We start from the raw sequence: 20489 nt of genomic DNA, 5'->3' as shown, positions 1-20489 counted from the left end.
AAAGCTGGTCTGGAGCTGGGTTAGTTCTGTTGGAAATGACCTTGGACCTCTGAGGGAAAAGATCAAGATTAAATCCAGGGTTAGAGGGTCAGTTGGCTTGATAACATTATTGTAATGGGAGAGACGACAAAAATCATTTCGTATCAAGATTGTTTGTTTATGTTGTGCTAAAAAAAATCTAAGGCAGATATATTGTTCAATATCAAAATTGGCCAAAAAGTATACAGTATGTTAGTGGACAGAGTTTTCAGGTCTGAAAATTAAATTGAAACCATTGTGGAAGTGCCTTAAACCTGCATTTTTTCTAATGGCTCCAAATCACAGATTATCACTGACATGAAGTGGAGGTTTACTATTCAGTGTAATATCCAATTCATGACACCACGGATGTGTACTGATTTAATATCCTACACATAAATTATTATTTATATCGTTACTGTTGGGCAGAAACCTTTGTACTGGCCACCCTTCAAGTCTGTGCACATAGTTAACAAATGAAAGTATTCAAACAGTGTCACCTGATCTGCATGTCTTCACTGCACCCTCTCGTCTGATGACACAGGGGAGCATGAGCTCACAACAACCACAGCGCTTCGCATTTTGTATTTTAATAAATCGGTTTTGGTTGTACATGTCTTTGTCTTTGTATCCATTTGGGTTTGATTTGCTTGTAGGTAGGCTAATATATAGACACGCAAACATTTCTGACCAGATTTGACTGAAAAAACTATCGTTGTGGGAGACAGGAGGTCTCCGCCCGATGTTACCAATCACTACAAAGTGGCTTTATGTCCTAGAACCCACTAATAACTAAGACAAATAACTTGTAAACATGATTTACAGTGACTTACACAATATTTAAAGCAGGTTTTATCTTTCTTCACAATAATGGCAGATATGAACGAGTTTAGACAAACTTTAAATACTGAGCAAAATCCTCAGATTTTGTAATTTGGTATCAGTCCTGTTAACTCTTCATAATATACAGTATATGATATAAGGTGAGAAAACTGTGGAATAAACACTATAACTGGCATCTGTGTGCCAAATTGTTGTTGTTGTTGTTCAGTCATTCAGTATCTGGTTTTAACATTTAGATGGTCTGACAAACACAAGAAACATTTTAATGGTGAAAGTGAATCATCACCTCTGAATGCTGCCGTGAGTAACTGACCTGATTCAGTTTGGAGGAATCCGTGTCCTACCTGCTGTAAAACACACAGATGATGAACAACATGTGGTCAGAGGCTTCAACATATTTATTGTTCAGAACCACAGAACTCATTTGTGTTGGTTAACAGGCATGGCATGATGGAGTGATTTGGTCATTCCTCCCTCCACACTCGTGTGACTTCCATTAAAATGAAAACACCACAGAAAAAGACTCTTCTACCGTGAAGATGTGAAGACAGTTTGTGACCGGACTGTAACACAACACGACCCTTTGCTTCCTTTAATAGGTGAATGAAACTGCATCTGGGGGACGATCAGCAGTAAAAGCTCTTTGTTTTCGGGGGATTTGTTTGTCGAGGACTTGCTTCAGAAGTGAAAAACCATCTGTGTGTGTGTATGTGTGTGTGTGTGTGTGTGTGAGGTGTTGTCTTCTCGGAGCACGCTGCCCAAAGGTAATGGGTGCTTTAACAAGGTGTTTTTATGCATAAGGCAAGTGGCAGCGTTGCGGGTCGCCACGAGGACGAGTTTATGAGTGACCACACAGGGAGGCGAGCGGCCTTGATTTGATGGAGGGCCCCGATCTTTACTGCGAGTCTGTTTGGAGGCTTTACAGCCTTTGAAAACACACAGAGAGGTGGTGGATATGAGGATCAGGTAGACTGAGTGAAGAGGTATTGGCGTCTTGGAGATGATGTTTAAGGTTTAACAGGCGAACAACTGCTGCAGTTATAGATGTTGGAACGCATTAGATCGTCAGCTCTGGAATGACCTTTCCTCAGAATGAGTCCTAACAAATCCTCATGTTCAGTCCAGGAAAAGGTTGTTTTGTCTTCTAAAAATACTTGTAGCATTTTTCTGATCTGCCAACTCTGCCAGCTGTTTTTCTGTTCTGTAGGTTTAAGGCAAAGACTCAACATGCTGCCCGAGGCTTGAAGCTGCTTCGTCAAACAGACAACATTAAAGTCTGACAAAGAACTTCCTTAGGTCCTTATACCTGTTGGTTTGACATTCTACCTATTTAGGCTTTTCCAAAACCCCCACCTCCCCCAGACTTCCAGAAAATACCAAAATGACCTTCATCGGTTTAGGCAACCAGAAATACTGATCATACCTCAGCTTTTAAGCTAGCATGGACAAGAAAGTCAATGGGCAAGACTCAACAATGGATAAACTTCACTGAAGTCTTCACTGAGGACGATCATGTGATGTTATCAAATGGTCCAGAGCACCTTCTAAAAGGAACCTCTGATGAGATTTGTCTCTCAACCACTTGATCAACGATAACGATAAAGATAAGTGATTTGATTTGATTTTGAAAAGTAAAAGAACATTTCTAGATGAAAAATTGGTTGAAAAGTAAACTTTTGTAAATATCCAGGTTCCACACGACCTCTCTTTAGAAAAATTTTGATGTCTCCATTTGACAACATAGTTAGGACCACTGATAATATAAAGAATAGACTGTGTATCGTGTCATATCACCTGTAGGTTTCTGAAGAGCTATTTTGAAGCTCAAAATGGAGGGTACTGGCCATGCATTGCCGTTTTGAAGCTGCACTGGCCACTGCCACCTCTTACACCTCCTGAGTTATCTAAGAATCCGAAAAGACTTTTGATCGTTGGCGGACCTGAGGTGAGCCAAATAACACCTCAGTACCAGCCTCAAGTGGCCATTCGAGGAACTGCAGTTTTTGGCACTTTGCATTGGCTTAATTTCACAGCTACAGAGGTCGGCGCTTGGTTAGGACCTGTTTAGAATTGAGATATAATCTGTTGCTGTTAGTTATTGCTGCAGTGATGTGGTTCTGAGATTTACATCTCGATCTCCTGGATGTTGCAGTAGCATGTTTTTGGTAATTGGTAATCAGTTAAAAAGGGAAAGTTTGCTATACGGTCGTCCTTCGCTATATCGCGGTTCACTTTTCGCGGACTCGCTATTTTTCGTATTTTTTTCAGTGTTATTTTGCATGCTTTTTTTTTTTTTTTTACAGCGTGCTGTACAGTATGAACGCGCATTGTGTTCTGCGTCCTAAATTGGCTAAGGGAGAACCGCACATGTGTTCTGCGTCCTGTTTAAGGGAGTACTGTACAAAATGCGTGTAAAAAGGTGTATAAAAGTGTGTGGTTAGGGGTTTTACGGCCTTAAAACATGTATAATAATTGTAAAACTTACTTCGCGGATTTTGTTTATTGCGAGTTATTTTTAGAACGTATCCCCGCGATAAACGAGGGACCACTGTACACTGAGGTTATGTGTAACATTTTGAAGATTAGGACCTACTACCCAATGATATTATTATTTAAATGCCACTGAAATAATTTTCAACCAAATTTAGTTTTCACTTTGGACATCTGGAGTAAACATTTATAATCATCACTTTAAAAGTTACATACATTGTTTTTGGTGCCTATTTGTTACCCAGATATATTAGTGTGTGTGTGTGTGTGAATGGGTGTATAAGAGGAATTAACTTAAAGCACTTTATAGAAAGGTGCTTTATGAAGTTCAGTCCATTTCATTTCATTAGTTTATGAGGCAGATCTTCCACATCCTATATGGCGGACACGTTAACGTAACGCAGTAACAGACCAACCTGCTCAATGAGGCGTCTTTGTATATACAGTATGTCTATGTATATATGTCTATGGTGCCACTAACGATGACGCCGTGGCAGACTCGCCGCTCAGGCCTGGTGCTTCTGCCATGGTGAGTGTGTTGTCTCATGTTTGTGACTGTAAGCCATGCGCACGTCTGGGCATGACAGAACTTTAGCTTGTTGTTTGTTTTAAAGCGAGTTTCTATGGAAGCAGAGCTGTCTTCATGGAGTTCGTTCTTGCCGGCAGAAACACACGAACAGCCAATCAGCTAACAGACGGGCGGACATTCAATCATTCAGCAGCTGTGTAGTTCGGTTGCAGTAGTTGCCATGTTGGTTTGTTTACAAGGGAGTAGCATGCAGTGAGAAGCCGAGAGGAGAGTAGAGGCGGCCGCTATGTAGCGGAGACTGGCACCGGTAGTACAATAATCCACGGCAGTACCGTCGTGTAGAAATTGTAGTATAGTAGGAACCATTACAATTTGGCACCGCGGGGTACCGTGGGTACCGTGCAACTCTAGTTCTACCTGATGACCCGTCAGACTTCACTCCAGCCAAAATCAAGAAACCCATAAAGGAAACTTTATTTCTGTTTCTGTCACTCGTGTCACACGTTTTCTGGTCTCGTGGTTTTCTGCCTGATGGTCTCTGAGCTCTGAGGCAGCAGCAGTAGTAGTGAAGTGAAGTGACAGCTCCAGGTGGTGGCGCAGGGCTTCAGATAGGACAAGAGGCTGAACAGCAACTGTTGGCCCACTGCCGGCAGATAAATAATAAACCAACTGTGAGCTGAACGCTGCTGCACAGCAAGAACAGAGAACAAGAAGTGATGCAGAGGGAGGAGGAGGGCAGCAGTCTAAACCTCTGCACTTGCGGTTTGGCACAGATCGATCAGGCCTGGATTTTTAATTAAACAGATGTCACCATGAATATTTCAACTTTTAAGCAACTCGATATGGACAGGGATGATGTAATATGTGGAGGGATCAGCCAACAAGGCGAGGAGCATGTACAAAAGGCCAGTGACCACAGCAAAGCTACACTACTGTAGAAACCCAGAATGTAGGGAGATATTCTCCTCTAGTTTTTCTTTTCTTTTTGTCACTTTGATCCATGGGTGCTGTTTTTAACATTAAATCTTTATAATATCATACAGAAACAATGAAAGATCACGATGCATTCTGGTTGGGAAGTGCCCTTAGTGTCCTTCATAGTGTCCAAGTTGGGGGGACTTATTTTGTAAAAGTCCCATCCATTTTCACAAAGTAATGTCTCTCATAGTTGGGTGATTGAATCATCAGCACAAAGGATGAACAACTGCATTCAAAAATATCTGCTTCTTTGATTCAAAAGACAAAAGTGTACATAAAAACTCTAAGGTATAAGTTGACTCCCAATGTGTATTTCTGACAATAACAATGACAAAACTGACAATAAGCAGCAGCTTAAATTACTTTCAGATTCTGATTACAAAGTCAGCGACAAAACATTTTGAATTTGTCTCTCTGATTTACACCTCTGGCTGGCTTCTTCTCCATAGCAACAGTGGCCGGGGCTCATGGTACAGAATAACTTTGTATTTTGCTCAAAATGTCAAGAGAAAACTGCTTTTAGACACATTTTTGAAGAGTTTGGAACATACTGAGCATACAGATCAGCAGGAGACGTTTAAGAGGTTTTTGCTATCCAAGCTGACGGCAGCTGTCCTTTGTGAAGGAGGAAGAGGTTTTCAGTTTTCAGTTAGTGTTACTTTGCAAGTATTGATTGAAAAATGACTAAAAGACATAGACACTCTTCAGGTCCTTAATCTGCATTTTGGCTGCCTGGTGTAGCTTATTTGGACATCTACATGGGAAAAAACTTTTACTGATATTATCAGCTATATTACAATACTGGTTTTAACTAGTTTACTCTTTTTCTGTGAGATCATGTGTTAATGACCCACAAAGAAGGAAGTGAAATCATGTCGTGTGAGATATTTACCAGCTAGTACTTATATTTCTTTTGATCATCGTTCTTCATGTTTTTTGTTGAATGCTGCTCACTTATTGTGTCGCTGTGTGAAATTTGTCCTATAAATAAATTTGACTCAACTTGACTCCCTGGTTATTTTTATCCAAAACCTCAGTAAACCTGTGTCAGTGTATGTGGTTATGGGTTTGTAAGTGTGTAAGAAATGGAGCAGGCTAAATCCAGTCAGGAACCAGTCTGGGCGTGTCCACTGTGACACACAACTCATGTTTAACTCATCCTGCATGTTTACTGTTTACCAGTGTCCTCATATTACATACATACATGTTCACATATGTACTACCTGCAGCAATGGTTTTAGCCATGCTAGCCACAAGGCTGTTGGCACAGCCAATGGTGATCCACTGACTTTTTATGTAGTGACATCATCAAGTCAAAATTTGTCCAATACTTTGGTTTATGACCAAGAAATGTTCCATTACTGAGCAGGTCGACTCACATAGCCAGACATACCTCCACAGCCCTGTGTCACAGTCTGGCTGTGGTAATTCTCATTCTGCCATAAAGGAGAAAAAAACTCTCTTGCCATTTTCAGTGTGTAGGTTGTTAGCTCGGAGGTTGTTGTTGTAGTTCGCTGCAGAAACAGATTTTGTAAACGGTAATACACGAATAGAGAAAACTGAACACTGAAATAGTTGGCCAACGGCAGACAGTATCAACAGTTTACATCATCCAGGAGAAGACTAGAGTCGTTCTTTAACTTGCATAACGTTGTATTCACTCTGTACAATCTCTACTGGCATCAGAAACCTGTAGGAGAAAACACAACCAGCAGAAGCAGACCTGCAGCCTCCTTATGGGGTCTTGGACCTACACATGTAGACCGTAGGTGCAACATAACCCCTAAACACCTCAACACAGGTGTATAAATGAAGTTTAGTCTTTAGTGTAAAATAAATCAAATTAATCAAATGTAGAATATTTTGATTTCTGTTTGTGGTAAAACCCCTGAGCATAAACCATTATTTGAGAAAATATATTAATAATTGGTCTCAAATTTTAAATTCTCACAATTTTGTCACCTTTTGGAGGCGTTTTTTTTTTTTTTTTTTTTTTTTTTTTTTGATGTGAAAATCAGTGTTTTACTTTCAAAGTTGAGACTCCTCAGCTTGAAAAGTATCACACTTTATTCTTGTAGGCAGTTTAAGACGGCCATCTGTGGAAAGAATTATCTATGGTGCTGAATCTGGATTGTGTCGTTCACAGTTTTGACTTTTGCTGCTCATTTGACTGCAGTCACAAAGAATGTTACGGTCTGAACCCGTACAATGTATTTTCTGTAAATAAGCTGGTTGGTGAGTCACCTACTTTGTGAGAGTGATTGACAGCTGCTGGTTTCGATGGCTTGACTCAACGGCAGATCATGTGTGAGCGGCATAAACGGCTTGACGCTCCAACTATGACACGTTCCATCTTAACGGGGCATCAGAGGGTGAAGCAGCTGGGTGACATGCAGCCCAGGGGTGAGGGAGGGGACTGTGGGGAGAACTCGGGTGGTGTTGTAGTGGTTGTTGGTCTCCCCGCTTCCCACCTTAACCCCCCTTCCAGATGCCCCACGATGACAGAGGCCCCCGCCATCGGCCGCTGCAGGACACTTGGCACTGACGTGAGCTGTCGGTTCTCCCCGAGGCCGGAGCGTGCCAGGCGACAGCTGCAGGGCTCAGGGTCTCTATGCATAACAACCACCCCTCCACCCCCCACCACAAAAAACATCCTCATCAACCCCTCGAAACCCCTCCATAACCCTGCATCCACGCCAGGCCACGTGGGGCAACGTCTTTCTCAATACGACCATTGTTGTGCTCCGGGCCAGCTAAGCCCTCCATATCAGAGGGGTGAAACCCCCTCTTCAACACACACACACACATACACACACACTCACACACACACAGAGCAGTGGTCATGATTGTGGTGGTGTGTTAACACGAGGCTGAGGATGATGGACTGGACTTTGATAGCTCAGCAGCTGTTTGCTGTGTCGAGATGTAGGAATGAAAATCCACCGTTCAAAACACAAAATACTGCAGAGAAGAAGAAACGACATTGACATTAAAGTCCAGAGGATCACACTGATGGTTCTGTGTGCTGGTCCTGTTACAGATTATTTAACATCTCTGAGGAACTTTTTTTGTCACTGGCAAAAGCTCAAAAACCTGCTGAAGCTATGTAATCCATCAGAGCCAAGCTGCTTTAGTCTTTTGTCAAAGTTGTATCATCAACAGGTGATGATTAGGGATGCCCCGATCACGTTTTGGCACTGATCTTCAGCTGATACACAGCCGAAGCAATAGTAGACGGTATAGCAGCATTGTAGGTCAGTTTGACTGCTTTGTAGTGTAGTTGGTTTTCCACCAGATGGCAGCGTAACCTAGACTTTACATGCTGTGTGACTCTCTAGTATGACATAGATGAAGAACAAAAAAAAAAATCCAACTTTTTAGGGTTTTTTCCGTTAACAACAGCAACAACTCTCACAACACAAACACAACAGTGTTAAACCAGACAAGGACAGTTACTAGTTACTATTTTGGAAGTACTAAGCATGCTATATATTTAGATAAATGTGACTTGGATCATGCTATACAAGTTGCAAAAGAGTTGTGTGATGTGATGAGTGATGTTTTTTTTAACATATTTTTACTATTATAATAAAGGGAACGTCATCAACTTCCACCAGTCTATGTTTAAGTGGCGGCATTGGAATTTAGAAGAAATGTATTCTTTAATAGTTAAGTTTAAACAACGCACATACTTAGGTCATAGTTGTCAAATTGCTGTCAAAGAGACATCCTCAGAGAAAGCCTCAGTTGTACAAGGAAGAGTGGGTGTGGACTAATAGTCCAACAATTTAAGAGCAATGTAAATTTCCAAATATTTCAGCATAAATAGTCCGGCTTTTGTTGCACATTCTTCTCTCCTCTTCTTACATAATCCTTTTGTTTCACATTGATTCACAGAGAGGTTATCAGGAGTGAGTTCTGTACAGTAGTTCTCTTCTTTTAACCACAAATCAAGATGACGCCTACTCTGACTGACTGTCAATACAGTTTGTGTGTAAGTTTCCAAACAAATGACTTTTGCAAAATTTATTGGATTTATATTTTATAGGTCTTTTAATGAGCTGAAGTCATGACATCACTTCTTGTCTAGCTTTTGGTCCACTAGTTTCTGTAAGTCTCAATATATCTCAGTTTAGAGTGTCCGTTGAGCCATGATGTTTACCCTGTGAATGTCTGGGGCTTATGGGAAATGGAGTTCATTAAAGACAGCTGAAACAAATGAGCAATGAATATTAACATGTTCTTTCAAAAATCTACAGGAGAAGTTGAGCCAAAGGACAAGGCTGCATCCCAGGGCTGTATTTTTAGATATTAGCATTGTTTTAAATGCTCTCGGACTGCAGTAAACAGTTTGGAACGGTTTGTATGAATGAAGCACGATCAGCAGCTAAAATAAAACTTTCAGGAAGACCACAGTTACCTAACTTCACTGTTAAACTGATCAGTATTTACTGAAAGTGAACGTGTGTGTGTGAAGCAAGTTATGTAACTGGCATGTAGCTATTGACACCACCTGACCTCTGACCCTGGGGTGGGTGTCAAGAGGATCCCTGATGATGCTCTGGCGGTGACCGGCATGTCACACAACTCAGGGGGGCTGTACTGAGCATGTGTAGAAGTAAGTAACAGACTGAGGCTGCATTAGCTCTGATCAATGACTTTACTTTTGGATGTCGTGTAGATTTAAAATGAAGTATGATTCTGCAGCTGCCGACATATTTCCCTTCTCAGGTTAATACAGAAACTGATTTTGGTGAAAGGCTGGTGTGTCGCCATGTTTCTGGCTGTGATGACAATGGCCATTTTTAAGCCCTACAAATTTCTGATCGATCTTCCTGATTGGAAGGAACTTCAAAAGCCACTTTTCACTCAGTTTCTTCCCCATTTTTAAACCATCCATTCAGATAGATATGTTTGATTTGGGGGTGTCCTTTGCCTCAGTTGGTAGAGCATCCGCCCCAAGGAAAAAGTCTCAGTCCTCGCTGCGGCGGCCCAGGGTTCAAATCCGACCTGTGGCTTTTTCCAGCATGTCATCCTGTCACTCTTCAGCTGTCTCTATCAAATAAAGCTTGAAAAGGCCAAAAAAAATATTTTAAAAAATGCTTGATTGTTTGATGATTTGACTTGATACCACTACAGTAAAGGAAACATGGCTTTTTGTGTTATTTAAGTGAACTAACCCTTTAAGTTGTGTCTCAGAAAAAATGGCAGCATGCAGACCAACAGTTTAACGGGGTGTTTATGTTCACTGTCTATAATAAAATGCAAATGAAAAAGTTCAACAAATTGTGTGATATCTGTCGTGATAACAGAAAACACAAAATAAAGTATTTAATCTGTGAAGAATGTTCTGGTGTGAAGATTAAGCTGGGGGCTGGTTTACTGTAATCTTCAGTCTGTGTGTGTGTGTGTGTGTTTTGTAAGGTGCTGATGAGGTGGTTTCCAGGTACACGGGGTGTCATGGATCTGGTAACAGTGTGGTCTCAGTGTCAGAGCAATGTGAGTAAATCACACAGAGCGCTTCACTGACACACACACACAGTTCTGAGAAGTGAAGAATGTGCTGGTGTGGAGATTCAGTCGGTGGTCAAAGGACAACTGAACATCATGACCAAGATCATAAAAATGATGACAACCGTTTCATAACCTTTGAGGAGTGAATGTAAATATACACCCGTCACCTTTATATTTAAAATAGTTATTCATATGTATTTGCTCTATAAAAGCAGTTCCTTACATGTGCATGAACACTGTGTTTCTGAATGACTTTCGACCGTAGCACATGTGAATAAGATGTTTATGATATATGATATTTTACACACATGTTCTAAACCTACATGTGCGTATATATGAGATTCCTTACATGTGTGTATAGATATCTTAAGCATATGTTTGAACAGCTAAGTGGGTTTTAGCTAACAACGCCCCATAGCTGTTCTAAAATCAGATGTATCAGGAACCACAAGAGTTTTTAGAAGAGCTGATATATTGAAACTGTAATATAATATGAAAACTGTTTTTGTGTTTTGAACTGTGATTTACAAAAGTGTAGCAGCAGTACAGAGTTCAGGAGAAAAAGCAGCTCTCAGCAGTTTCAACTAGAATTGAACATTGATTTAACATGTTGAAGAATATTTAACTGTAATATTGGAGAATATTTAATTTGTTTAAGAAAGCAGCCGTCCTTTAGCACAGTCGAATCAACATCGAAAAGGTCGATTTTCATTCCAGTTCAAAACGTCACTGTTTCTGCAGTCATCTTGGTAACCTGTGGACTTTTCAGTATCAGTCTGATCACATTAGAGAGTTAGAGTTTGTGTTGATAATACAGAGATGATGATGTTGCTCTGGATTCATTATAGTATTTCTGTTTATTCATTCTCCCTCTGTCTCTGGTTTGACTTGTTTGGAGGTTAAGACTTGGTTTGGTAGTTTGAGTTGGAGCCATTTTGTCCTCTCGGTGTGTGTGTGTGTGTGTTACTGTAGATCATAGTTTTATCTTATGAGTTTAAACACTAGAGGGAGCTGTTGACTCATTTTCTCTGCAGACCGAACATTTAGTGTTGGTGTAAAGAGTTGTAATAATCCTTTCATTCTCCCTGCTATTTATTTATTTATTTTTAAATATTATTTTTTTGTTTTATTTAAGAGTCTTGTGTGGAATTGATTGATCAGTTTTAGTTTCTAAAATGTTTTGTGCTGCATAAATATACTACAATTAGTATGATTTAAAAATAGGACACAGCGTGGATGTGATGATGCAGTCGGTCACAGTGGTGAAGGATCAGATCTTCTCTGACACTCTGATCTATTGATCACTGTGTGGTTATTCCTGTGACTCTGATCAATAATTAATGAACGGTGAAACCACCAAACTGCTGCCAGCAGACCTGTACTTTGAGTTTTATGTCTAAACGCCTGATGACCGTAGTGTGGTTGGATGAATATGATGTGTGAGGAGCACATGTGGAGTTGGATGATGTAGATTAATAAGAACTTGTGAGGTTCTTAGACCTTTACAGGTCAGGTGTTTGATAATCTGCAGTTAATGGATGGATTTGAATTTCAGATACTGTGAACCAGAAGGTCAGACTATTTTAAAAGTAAACTATCTTGTATTTAACACAGAATCAATATAAAGAAACCAAACTTGATTTGTTATTTTTTACTTAGAATTATTTTAACTTAATGTCACCTGTAAATACATTGTTCTACTTTCTGTGTCCAAGCCACCTCATATTACTATTTTGATAATAGAATACCAAGTAAATGATTGACAGATTAAGCGATAATGAGACAATTGTTAGCTGCAAAAAAATACATCACAGGCCAAGTTGAGTATCACTCTATTAGAAGGTTCAAGAACTACAAGAACAATACATGTAGAGGCTATACTAACTGCTGAACTCGGCAGTTTGAGGGGATGTTGCTGCACTGTCACTGAAACAACACCACGTCCTGCATCGATAACGTATTTCCTTGTCAGTAGCAGTTACATCACAAAAGACATGCGGACAAAAATGTCCCAGATCACAATAGTTTGACAACAACAATCACAACACACTTGGTGGTTTACACTTGTAGGAGCAGGGATGATACAGAGATGATGGTGAGCTGTAATTGGTCAACAGCTTTGACTCTAATTAGTTTTAATCAGATTAGATTTAAAGTCTCAGTTGATCTGGTCCAGAGTGTAGACTGAAGCCTGTGTGTGTGTGTGTGTGTGTGTGTGTGTGTGTTTTATCTTTAAAAAAAAAACGTTGTGGTTTTGTGTTTATTTTCAGATCTGTAGATAGCTACCTGCCGCTGCCTCTGAGCCAGGCACTGACCTCAGAGCTGCTGGTCTACTCAGATGAGTCAAATACAGAATCCCCCCACAGAGGTCAGTGAAGTGAAATTAATATGAACACAGGAGTGTGTGTTTGTTTTCGCTCAGTTATTTCTCTGAGTGTGTGTTTGTGTCAGGGCATCATGTCATTGTTGGCCACTCGCCCTCTCTCTTTTTCAGCAGCCATACTGAACCTAAGGGTTTCTTTCCTTCCCGCTGCTCTGATTGGTCGTAAGAGAGTCTGTCTCCAGAAATCTCTCTAATCCTCTTAGATAAAACAGAGCCCTCGTCCAATCCCCTGCTCCAATCCCTCCCCTCACTCTCCCGCCGTCTCCCTCTCTCTCGTTCTCTCCCTCTCTCTCTCTCTCCATGGAGAAGAGGAGTTTTTAATCCTAGTGGATTACGTTGCAAATTGGGTGACAGTGGAGGCGAGCGGCTGCAAAATCTTCTGCAGACTGCCGGCTTTATGTCTTCCTAAATATATGCACGGTGGAGAAATTAACCCATTTATTGATCCTGGTTTCATGAGGGGCAACCTGGAAGAACCTGGAACAGGTGTGGAGGAAACTTCTTTCTGTCACTTTTCTCCGATGGAGTCTCTGAGAAGGATCAGTTTTCATCTTTAAACTCAAGAGTTTACAGACTTTACAGCCATCAAAGATCTTCTGGAAATTTCTTGAAACTAAAATAGCAACCGGCAAGAAGATGCTGGTAGCAGGACATGTTTATGCAGACACGATGGAGGGAATTCAGGGTCCAAAGCCCACTGCCATGAACACTGTCTTCTACTCGCTTTAGCCACCATGAGGAAGCCGTTTCCTACAAACTCTTTATGACCCTCTTGAAGTTTCAGAGCTGATCCCAGTTTGTCAGACCACCTCCGAAATTTTAGAATTCGGCTTGGTTGATGTTGGGAGTTGAAAGCAGGATGGAGGGCAGGGTGCCCAGAAGGAGGAAGCTCCTGGGGATTCTGGGATTTTTATGCCTGTGGATTACAGCTCAGGCTCAGATGAAGATCCCACCGGAGACGTAAGTAACCTTCACTTCTTCTACTGGATCTCAGCTCCCTCTGTCTACAATATTACATGTGCAATGACACAAACTAAGTCACATTTTACACCGGAAGTACTTTAAGATTAAAAGAGTTTTGAAATAAGGCTTTTGGTTTGAACAATGTTTGGTTGCACAACAGCTTCTAATGGAAATGCCCAGGTTATGAAGGTTTAGAAGTTTTACAGACCTTAAACCCTGAAAGTGGAATAAACCTACCATACTGACAATTTTTTATTTTTGTTTTAGTTTTGTTTTATTTTTGTATTCTTTGAAAATTTAAAGATGAATGAAAACAAGATAGCCAGTTATGCTAACTACTCAGCTACAGGACATTAAACTGCATTTATGTAAAAGTACCTGCAAATACAACTTTGTTTATCACTGGTGTGGTCCTTTTCAATACCACTAACAACACATTGTCTGCCCATGGCTTGTTAACGTTAACATTACAGGACAAGTTTGTTCATTTTGTATCTTGTTCCCCTATCAATCAATCAAAGCAGCTGACAGTTAACATGTTGACATTAATTTGGACTGCAAAAAGGGCAGCCCATCCTCATTCCTAAGCTATCAATAGTTCAGGAATACAGCAGGCCTTGGTCAGTGGCCCTACACTTCAAACTATGATGCTCGAGGTAGCCCTGTAGCATAATTTTTGGATGCTGACATTTGGCGTAATGTTCGCATCCCAACATCTGGTGTAATGTGTTGGTGTGCTGTTGAAGTCAGGTGACATGAAAACCAAGAATATTCTCATATGGAGGAGATTAGGTTGGATGGAGTCAAACAAACAGGACTTCCATGTCATGAGACTTCTGTTCATGTCCTGTGTGAAACCAAAAGTCATAGTTGACTTCTTTCTAACTTACATTACATGGTCAGTCCCTAACTATAATCTTTTCCTAACCTAACCAAGTAGTTTTTATGCCTACACCTGACCAAACTCAAAACGTGAAAAGATTTTCAGCAAGCTTTGGGATGAAAGTCAAACTGGATGTTGCATTTTCTAAATTGACGGCAGAGCCCTTCATGTGCAATACTGACACTAGCTTCCTACAGTAGTTTGAAACATGGGGTGACTGAACAAGCTGCAGTTTTTGAGTGAAAGTTGGGAGTGAAAATATGTTGAAAAGGAATGACAAAAATAAAACTTTTATTTACAGCTAAATCACCAACAGCCCATGCAGACAATTTAGAGATCCATAACACAACACAATGTGGGTAATGTTGTTAACAGTTTCATTAATGTAACTGAGTATTGGTTTTGCTGTTAATATGTCTTTGAGTAAGGCATTGTTCTGGACAGCTCTCGGCCTGAATGATCTGTGTGGATGTGAATCTTAGAGGAAACAGTCCTGATTGGATTTGTTCCAGATAAATTAAGCACCACACAACAAGCTCCCAGAGTGCACTGTTCACAAAGATCCTGAGGGAAAAGCTGACACAAACATACTCCCTCAGGATCTTCATGAAAACATACTGAAATGTGCTCTCCTGTGTTTCTGTCCACAACTCTGAGCAGAGGGATTATTCCTGCTAGGGTTACAACTGCTGCTTGAATAATCTTATAGTGGCTGTCTACTTCAAAACATTAATTAGCACAACTACATGTTCAACCTTCAACTTTACCCCTAGACACCAACACAGACAGTTTTTTGAAGAGGTTAGAACTGGACAACTGTCAGACAGTCCGGGTGGTACCGTTGTTTTCTTCCTGTTATAGTTGCTGATCCTAACAACCTCATTACCATGAACCCGTCAGGCAGCATTAGCGTAAAACAGCAATACGTTCAGCACCGCCTCCTCCTGGAGGACACACTCTCCCTCCTCCACCACCATCTGTGTGGCCAGCATGGCTCACCGGACACTGCCCCCCACCCCCACCCCTCTACATCAACCCGGTCACCTTCTAACCTGACCCACATTCCTCACCCGACTGACCACTGTAGGCCTAGACAGAGGCTGCCATGTCACCTGGTTACAAACACACCTTGAAAATATACAGAGTAAAAATACTTTTTGTTCATAATCTGCCCTACAAAGACGAGACAAGTTTAGGTATGTTTTTATTAAACGGTTAAACAGAACTGACCATTTGTTCAAATGCCTGAAATGACCTGTAGAAAGGTTCTGATACCATTTCTTTCCTTCTATACCGAGTCTTGTTGCCTTTGTTGGTTTGGGTTGGTTAGGTTTAGACATGAGGAATAAAACTAGTTATTGTTTGAATATGAATATCAGGGTAAGCCAATCAGAGTCAGAACAGGGCAGGTCATGACTATCCTGGGTAAAGAAATGGGTATGAAATCGGTTCAGGTATTAGCCCCAAAAACGTTTTGTACCTGGTAGACAATACTGGATTCAACATTTTAAGCAGTGCAATCTGAAAAACATAAATCTGATGCGTGATGTGTATGTATAATGTGTTTGTCAGGAGTTACATTGTTAAACCACTGTGACAGAAGGTTTGTTGGATGTTTGGGTCAACAAAGCAAGTCAACTTTTTTTTGGACTTTGGCTGAAGCCAGTCATAACCTTAACCAAGAGTGCCTATTGACCAACTCTTACCATATGGGTCAGTAGAAAGATTTGTGCCTTTTCAGTCTTGATATTTATTGTTGGTGTGTATTCAGACCAAAAACAGCCACAAAGTTGTTTTGGGCATGTTTTCTTCAGGTAACAAATCCATGAGAAGATTCTTTAGACACCAAAACACTACACAAGAGCTTTATAATAATGTCAGATATGATTTTGGGGGCATTTGGAGTTGAAACTGGTGACAAATGAAAAGATACTGAATCTGCACCTTTGACCAAAGAGTCAACATGGCCCATTCATGTCAATGACTGACTTCTCATATAGATTTATATCTAAAGTCCAGAACTCATAGTATCTAGTGTATAAATATCATCTAAATATCTCATAAATCATAAATCATAAATATCTCTGTGCTCATTGTAGTGTGGGTCTTAGTACTCTACTGAACTACTAGTGCATTTTTGCGTGGGATGTGATGTTTGAAGCTCTTTTGTTAAGAGCTTGAGATAAAAGACTAAAAATTAAATCTGTAGAGAGCTGGAGGACACAGAGGGATTTACACTATGAAGGACTGTTGCTTCAGGCTTACCAGCAGTTGGGGAAGTGGCCCTGACAGTCAAACTGATTCGATCCCAAGTTCATCAGTTCTACGTCCTTGGACTGAACTCCTTATATTATATTGAGCTGGCAACACGTCACCAGATAAAACTACTAAATGAGTCATTAGTTCTACTTTAAACTGGCATGTAATTGTTTTAATGACTCTCCAAATATTTTCAAAACAAAAACAATACCTTTACCATTTTGGCCTTAAAGCAATTGAATCTTAATAAATTGTGTAAATCTTGTCCCCATGGTGCTGGACTAACAGCATCTCTGAGTCACACAGCACATATTTGGGGAATGTTAACTCAGGAGGCAGATTACATAATTCTGTGGTTGTTACACATTGAAAACCAAATTGTACAAAAATATTTTGTGAATGAATGTTCTGCTTATGACTGATGAGACCAGTTTCCTCTGAAATGTTATTGACTAAATATTGTGAAACCAGGAAAATCCCACAATGTATTTATAAACATACACACCCTGTGTGAGTGTGTGTGTACAGTGTAAGTCTGCACTGAGAGGATTAATGTCCAGAACAGATGGATCAATAAACTCCACTGTTGTTCAACACATGCCGAGTAAACACACACACACACACACACACACACACACACACACACACAGTCTTGTTTCAGTGCAGTAAATTGGCAGTGTATGTGTGAACTCTCACTGACTTCACACTGTCTTCATCCTGTATCCTGTGTAATTATTTACCACCTGGACTAAAAAGATCGGATCATTTTAATCTCTAGAACAGCAGAAATGATCCTAAATACAACATGGAATTTTCAGTTGTAAAAACATTTTACCCCCGAGCCGTTTAATCTAACATTTATGTAACCAGGATGATTTTGTGTTTTTTTTTTATCCTCACGTCACCCAAACAGCTTAAATGTGACAAACCTGAACTTGTAAGCCTGCAGGTGGAGGAGACGCTCCATTGTTTCCATCATCCAATCAGAGTGCTGAATGCTGCACACCAGCCTGTTTGTTTGTTTGTTTGTTTGTTTGTTTGTATGTCTTAATTAGTAATACGGGTTTATATAATTGTAACATTATGGTAAACTGGTGCACGAGGCACATATTGGTTTGAATGTTTATTTGTTTTTATTCACCATTATTCAGACTAAATTCAGCCCACTCTGATCCATCATTGCTTTAATTTTATGTTTCTTGATCAGCTCTAACATTGATTGTGCATTCAGTCAGCATGAAACACAAATGTGAAAGGTTAAATTATTAAATCAAATAAAGGCGTAAAAAACATTGATTACTGACATCACTTTGTTAGGGCTTTATATCTTCAAAACTTTAAGTTCATGAATGAACTCCACTGTAAATGTTTATTTTTCTTTTCTGAACCACTGACAGGATGACTTTAACTTGGTAAGTCAATTTAACGACATGGAATTTCAATGTTAAAGCCACACACAGTCGTAATACATGAAAACACACCCTGCCACATGTCTAAATCAGTTCTCAACCTTACTGACAGAAGATAAAGTTAAATACAAAAACTGCCAAACTGATTTTTTAGTTTATATATTAGTTTATATTATATTATTAGTTTTAGAAATATTTTATAAAAAATTGCACATATTATAAACACCCAAATAAATATAAAATAAAGCTGTGGCAAGTGAGACTGTGCAGGAGTTTTATTCAATTCAATACAACTTTATTTATCTCCCATGCAGCAGCTCATCACCCAGATTAACAGCTACACATACAGATACGAGATACGAGAGGCTATAAAAACTATAAACAGCATTGGTAATAATTACATTAATAAATAACTGTAAATATCTTTTTTTTTTTTAAGGGTGATAAATAAACGATAAAAGTAAAGCTAAAAAATTAACTGAATATGGACACCAGAGAGGTTAAAACAACCAGTTGCAGAGCTGCCACACCTTGTTTTTAAAATCATCAGGAGCAGAAATGCTTTAAATAATGATATAATGGATTATTTGTCATTTTTATGAATAATTTTTTTTAAAATCTAATTTCTAATAGAACGCCGAGCTCTGTCCAGTGTGTGTGTGTGTGTTGTTTCTGTTGTGTTTTTGTGTCATTGTGAGTTTGTGCTGAGCAGACACCTGCAGCTCTGTGCTGTGACCCAGATGAAGAACAGATTATCTAAATCTCTTTTATCACTGTCATGTTTAACAGCCTTTTTCTGCCGTAACCCGCCACTGTTGCATTACGTCATCATGGCAACAGACAGCCAAACTGTCGTACATTTTAGTTGTTAGTTGATTTTATCTATTTTTTTTCCTGTTTGATGCTGGTGCTGTTACCTGTTTACATGTTTTTTGTCACAAAACAGTTTTAAACTCATTAACAAACGACAAGGTCATGACATGACAGACATTTTACACGAGATATATAAACACGGTAAAAAAAATATAATATACAAAAATAATAATATATAAGAGATTAAATTGATTTTTAGTGGCTCTGTTTCTGGGAAGGTACCAAAATGTGGTCAGGCCAGTCAAGTATGAGACAGCTAGTAGATGGTAGTTCCCGTTATCCTCGGGGAGGATCCAGACAGTAATGTTTGAATCCTCCCTCGCTCCTTCTAGATTGGAGCAGACAGGGGTTTCCTGTTTTACTCAGGCCTAACAGGCTTCTGTCAGCAGTGTCGCAGCTTTAGACACCTGGCCGCTGGCTGTGCACAGGTTCACCCTGGGCATGGTGCTGCTGTGTTTGTGGGGCAGTAGGGCACGAGCGGCAGGCCCAGAGACTGTGGCCACTGGAGGAAGTGCTGCAATTACTGTACTCCTTTAACCCTTTTTACTACTAAGGCTGCAACTTATGATTATTTTCATTATCAATGAATCTGTTGACATGTAATCAATTCAAACGTGTTTGGTTCAGGAAATGTCAGAAAATTGTGAAAAATGAAAATTGAGGTGAAATTTTGACATTTTTTCTCAGAATCAGTTATCCAGATAGTTAACAATTTGCTAGTTGACAACTGATTGATTACTAAATTAATCATCTCACTGTGGAGTTTTACCTCAAAACATTGATTAATGAATTTACATTCATGCATTTTAAAAGAGACACTTATAACTGCAGTTTATGGACACCTGAGAATAATGTAATGAGCAAAGATGATTTAATATTCCAACCAAATCTAATACAGTTAGACACAGCCGTTTTTGTCCATTGCTGTGTTTACATGTTGACAACCACTACAGATAATAATGATGATGTTTTCTTGTGTCCTGTCCATTTTCTGTCTGTGTTGCAGAGTGCAGCAGTGGGCGTCTGTGTTCTCTGTTGAACTTCAAGAGTTCACCACCAAATACTCCGGCTCGCTGCTGCTACAGAAGGTAAGTGAAGACAGAACATCAATGAGACATTCGTGCAGCAGTTTCAGAAAGAGTACAAACATACAGAGTGCATGTTGTTACCATGTGGACCATCATATGTAGTAGTGATACTATAATTTTAGTTTCAGTTAGTGCTTTACTATATTTCCCAAGAAACTGTAAAGCAATGAAAGTTTTGAGTGTTTCTGGTTCTAGCGGTAAAAAAAGACTTAAATAAACTCCCAAACAGCATTTTACTAACAATAATCAAGCAGTAACT

General features: G+C 39.8%; 1 protein-coding gene across 10 annotated transcripts in view; it reads left to right on the top strand.

Moving 5' to 3' along the window:
- The window catches only part of cacna2d4b (calcium channel, voltage-dependent, alpha 2/delta subunit 4b), a 113777-nt gene that overhangs the window by 43392 nt on the left and 49896 nt on the right, over positions 1–20489 (top strand). For 3 of the 10 annotated variants that reach the window (XM_027272620.1, XM_027272621.1, XM_027272622.1), the window contains one exon: positions 20149–20230. In XM_027272620.1, the coding sequence (XP_027128421.1) occupies positions 20149–20230 (82 nt within the window). Of the gene's footprint in view, positions 1–8834; positions 8853–10282; positions 10358–12642; positions 12741–12851; positions 13716–20148; positions 20231–20489 lie in introns of those variants that run through there. The other 7 variants (XM_027272625.1, XM_027272624.1, XM_027272628.1 and 4 more) reach the window with 5 other exon arrangements.

The sequence above is a fragment of the Larimichthys crocea genome, chromosome XXI (assembly GCF_000972845.2).
Source record: "Larimichthys crocea isolate SSNF chromosome XXI, L_crocea_2.0, whole genome shotgun sequence".
NCBI classification, from domain to species: Eukaryota; Metazoa; Chordata; class Actinopteri; family Sciaenidae; genus Larimichthys; species Larimichthys crocea.
The sequence above is the reverse complement of the archived record's forward strand: the minus strand, read 5'-3'. Positions and strand labels throughout refer to the sequence as shown.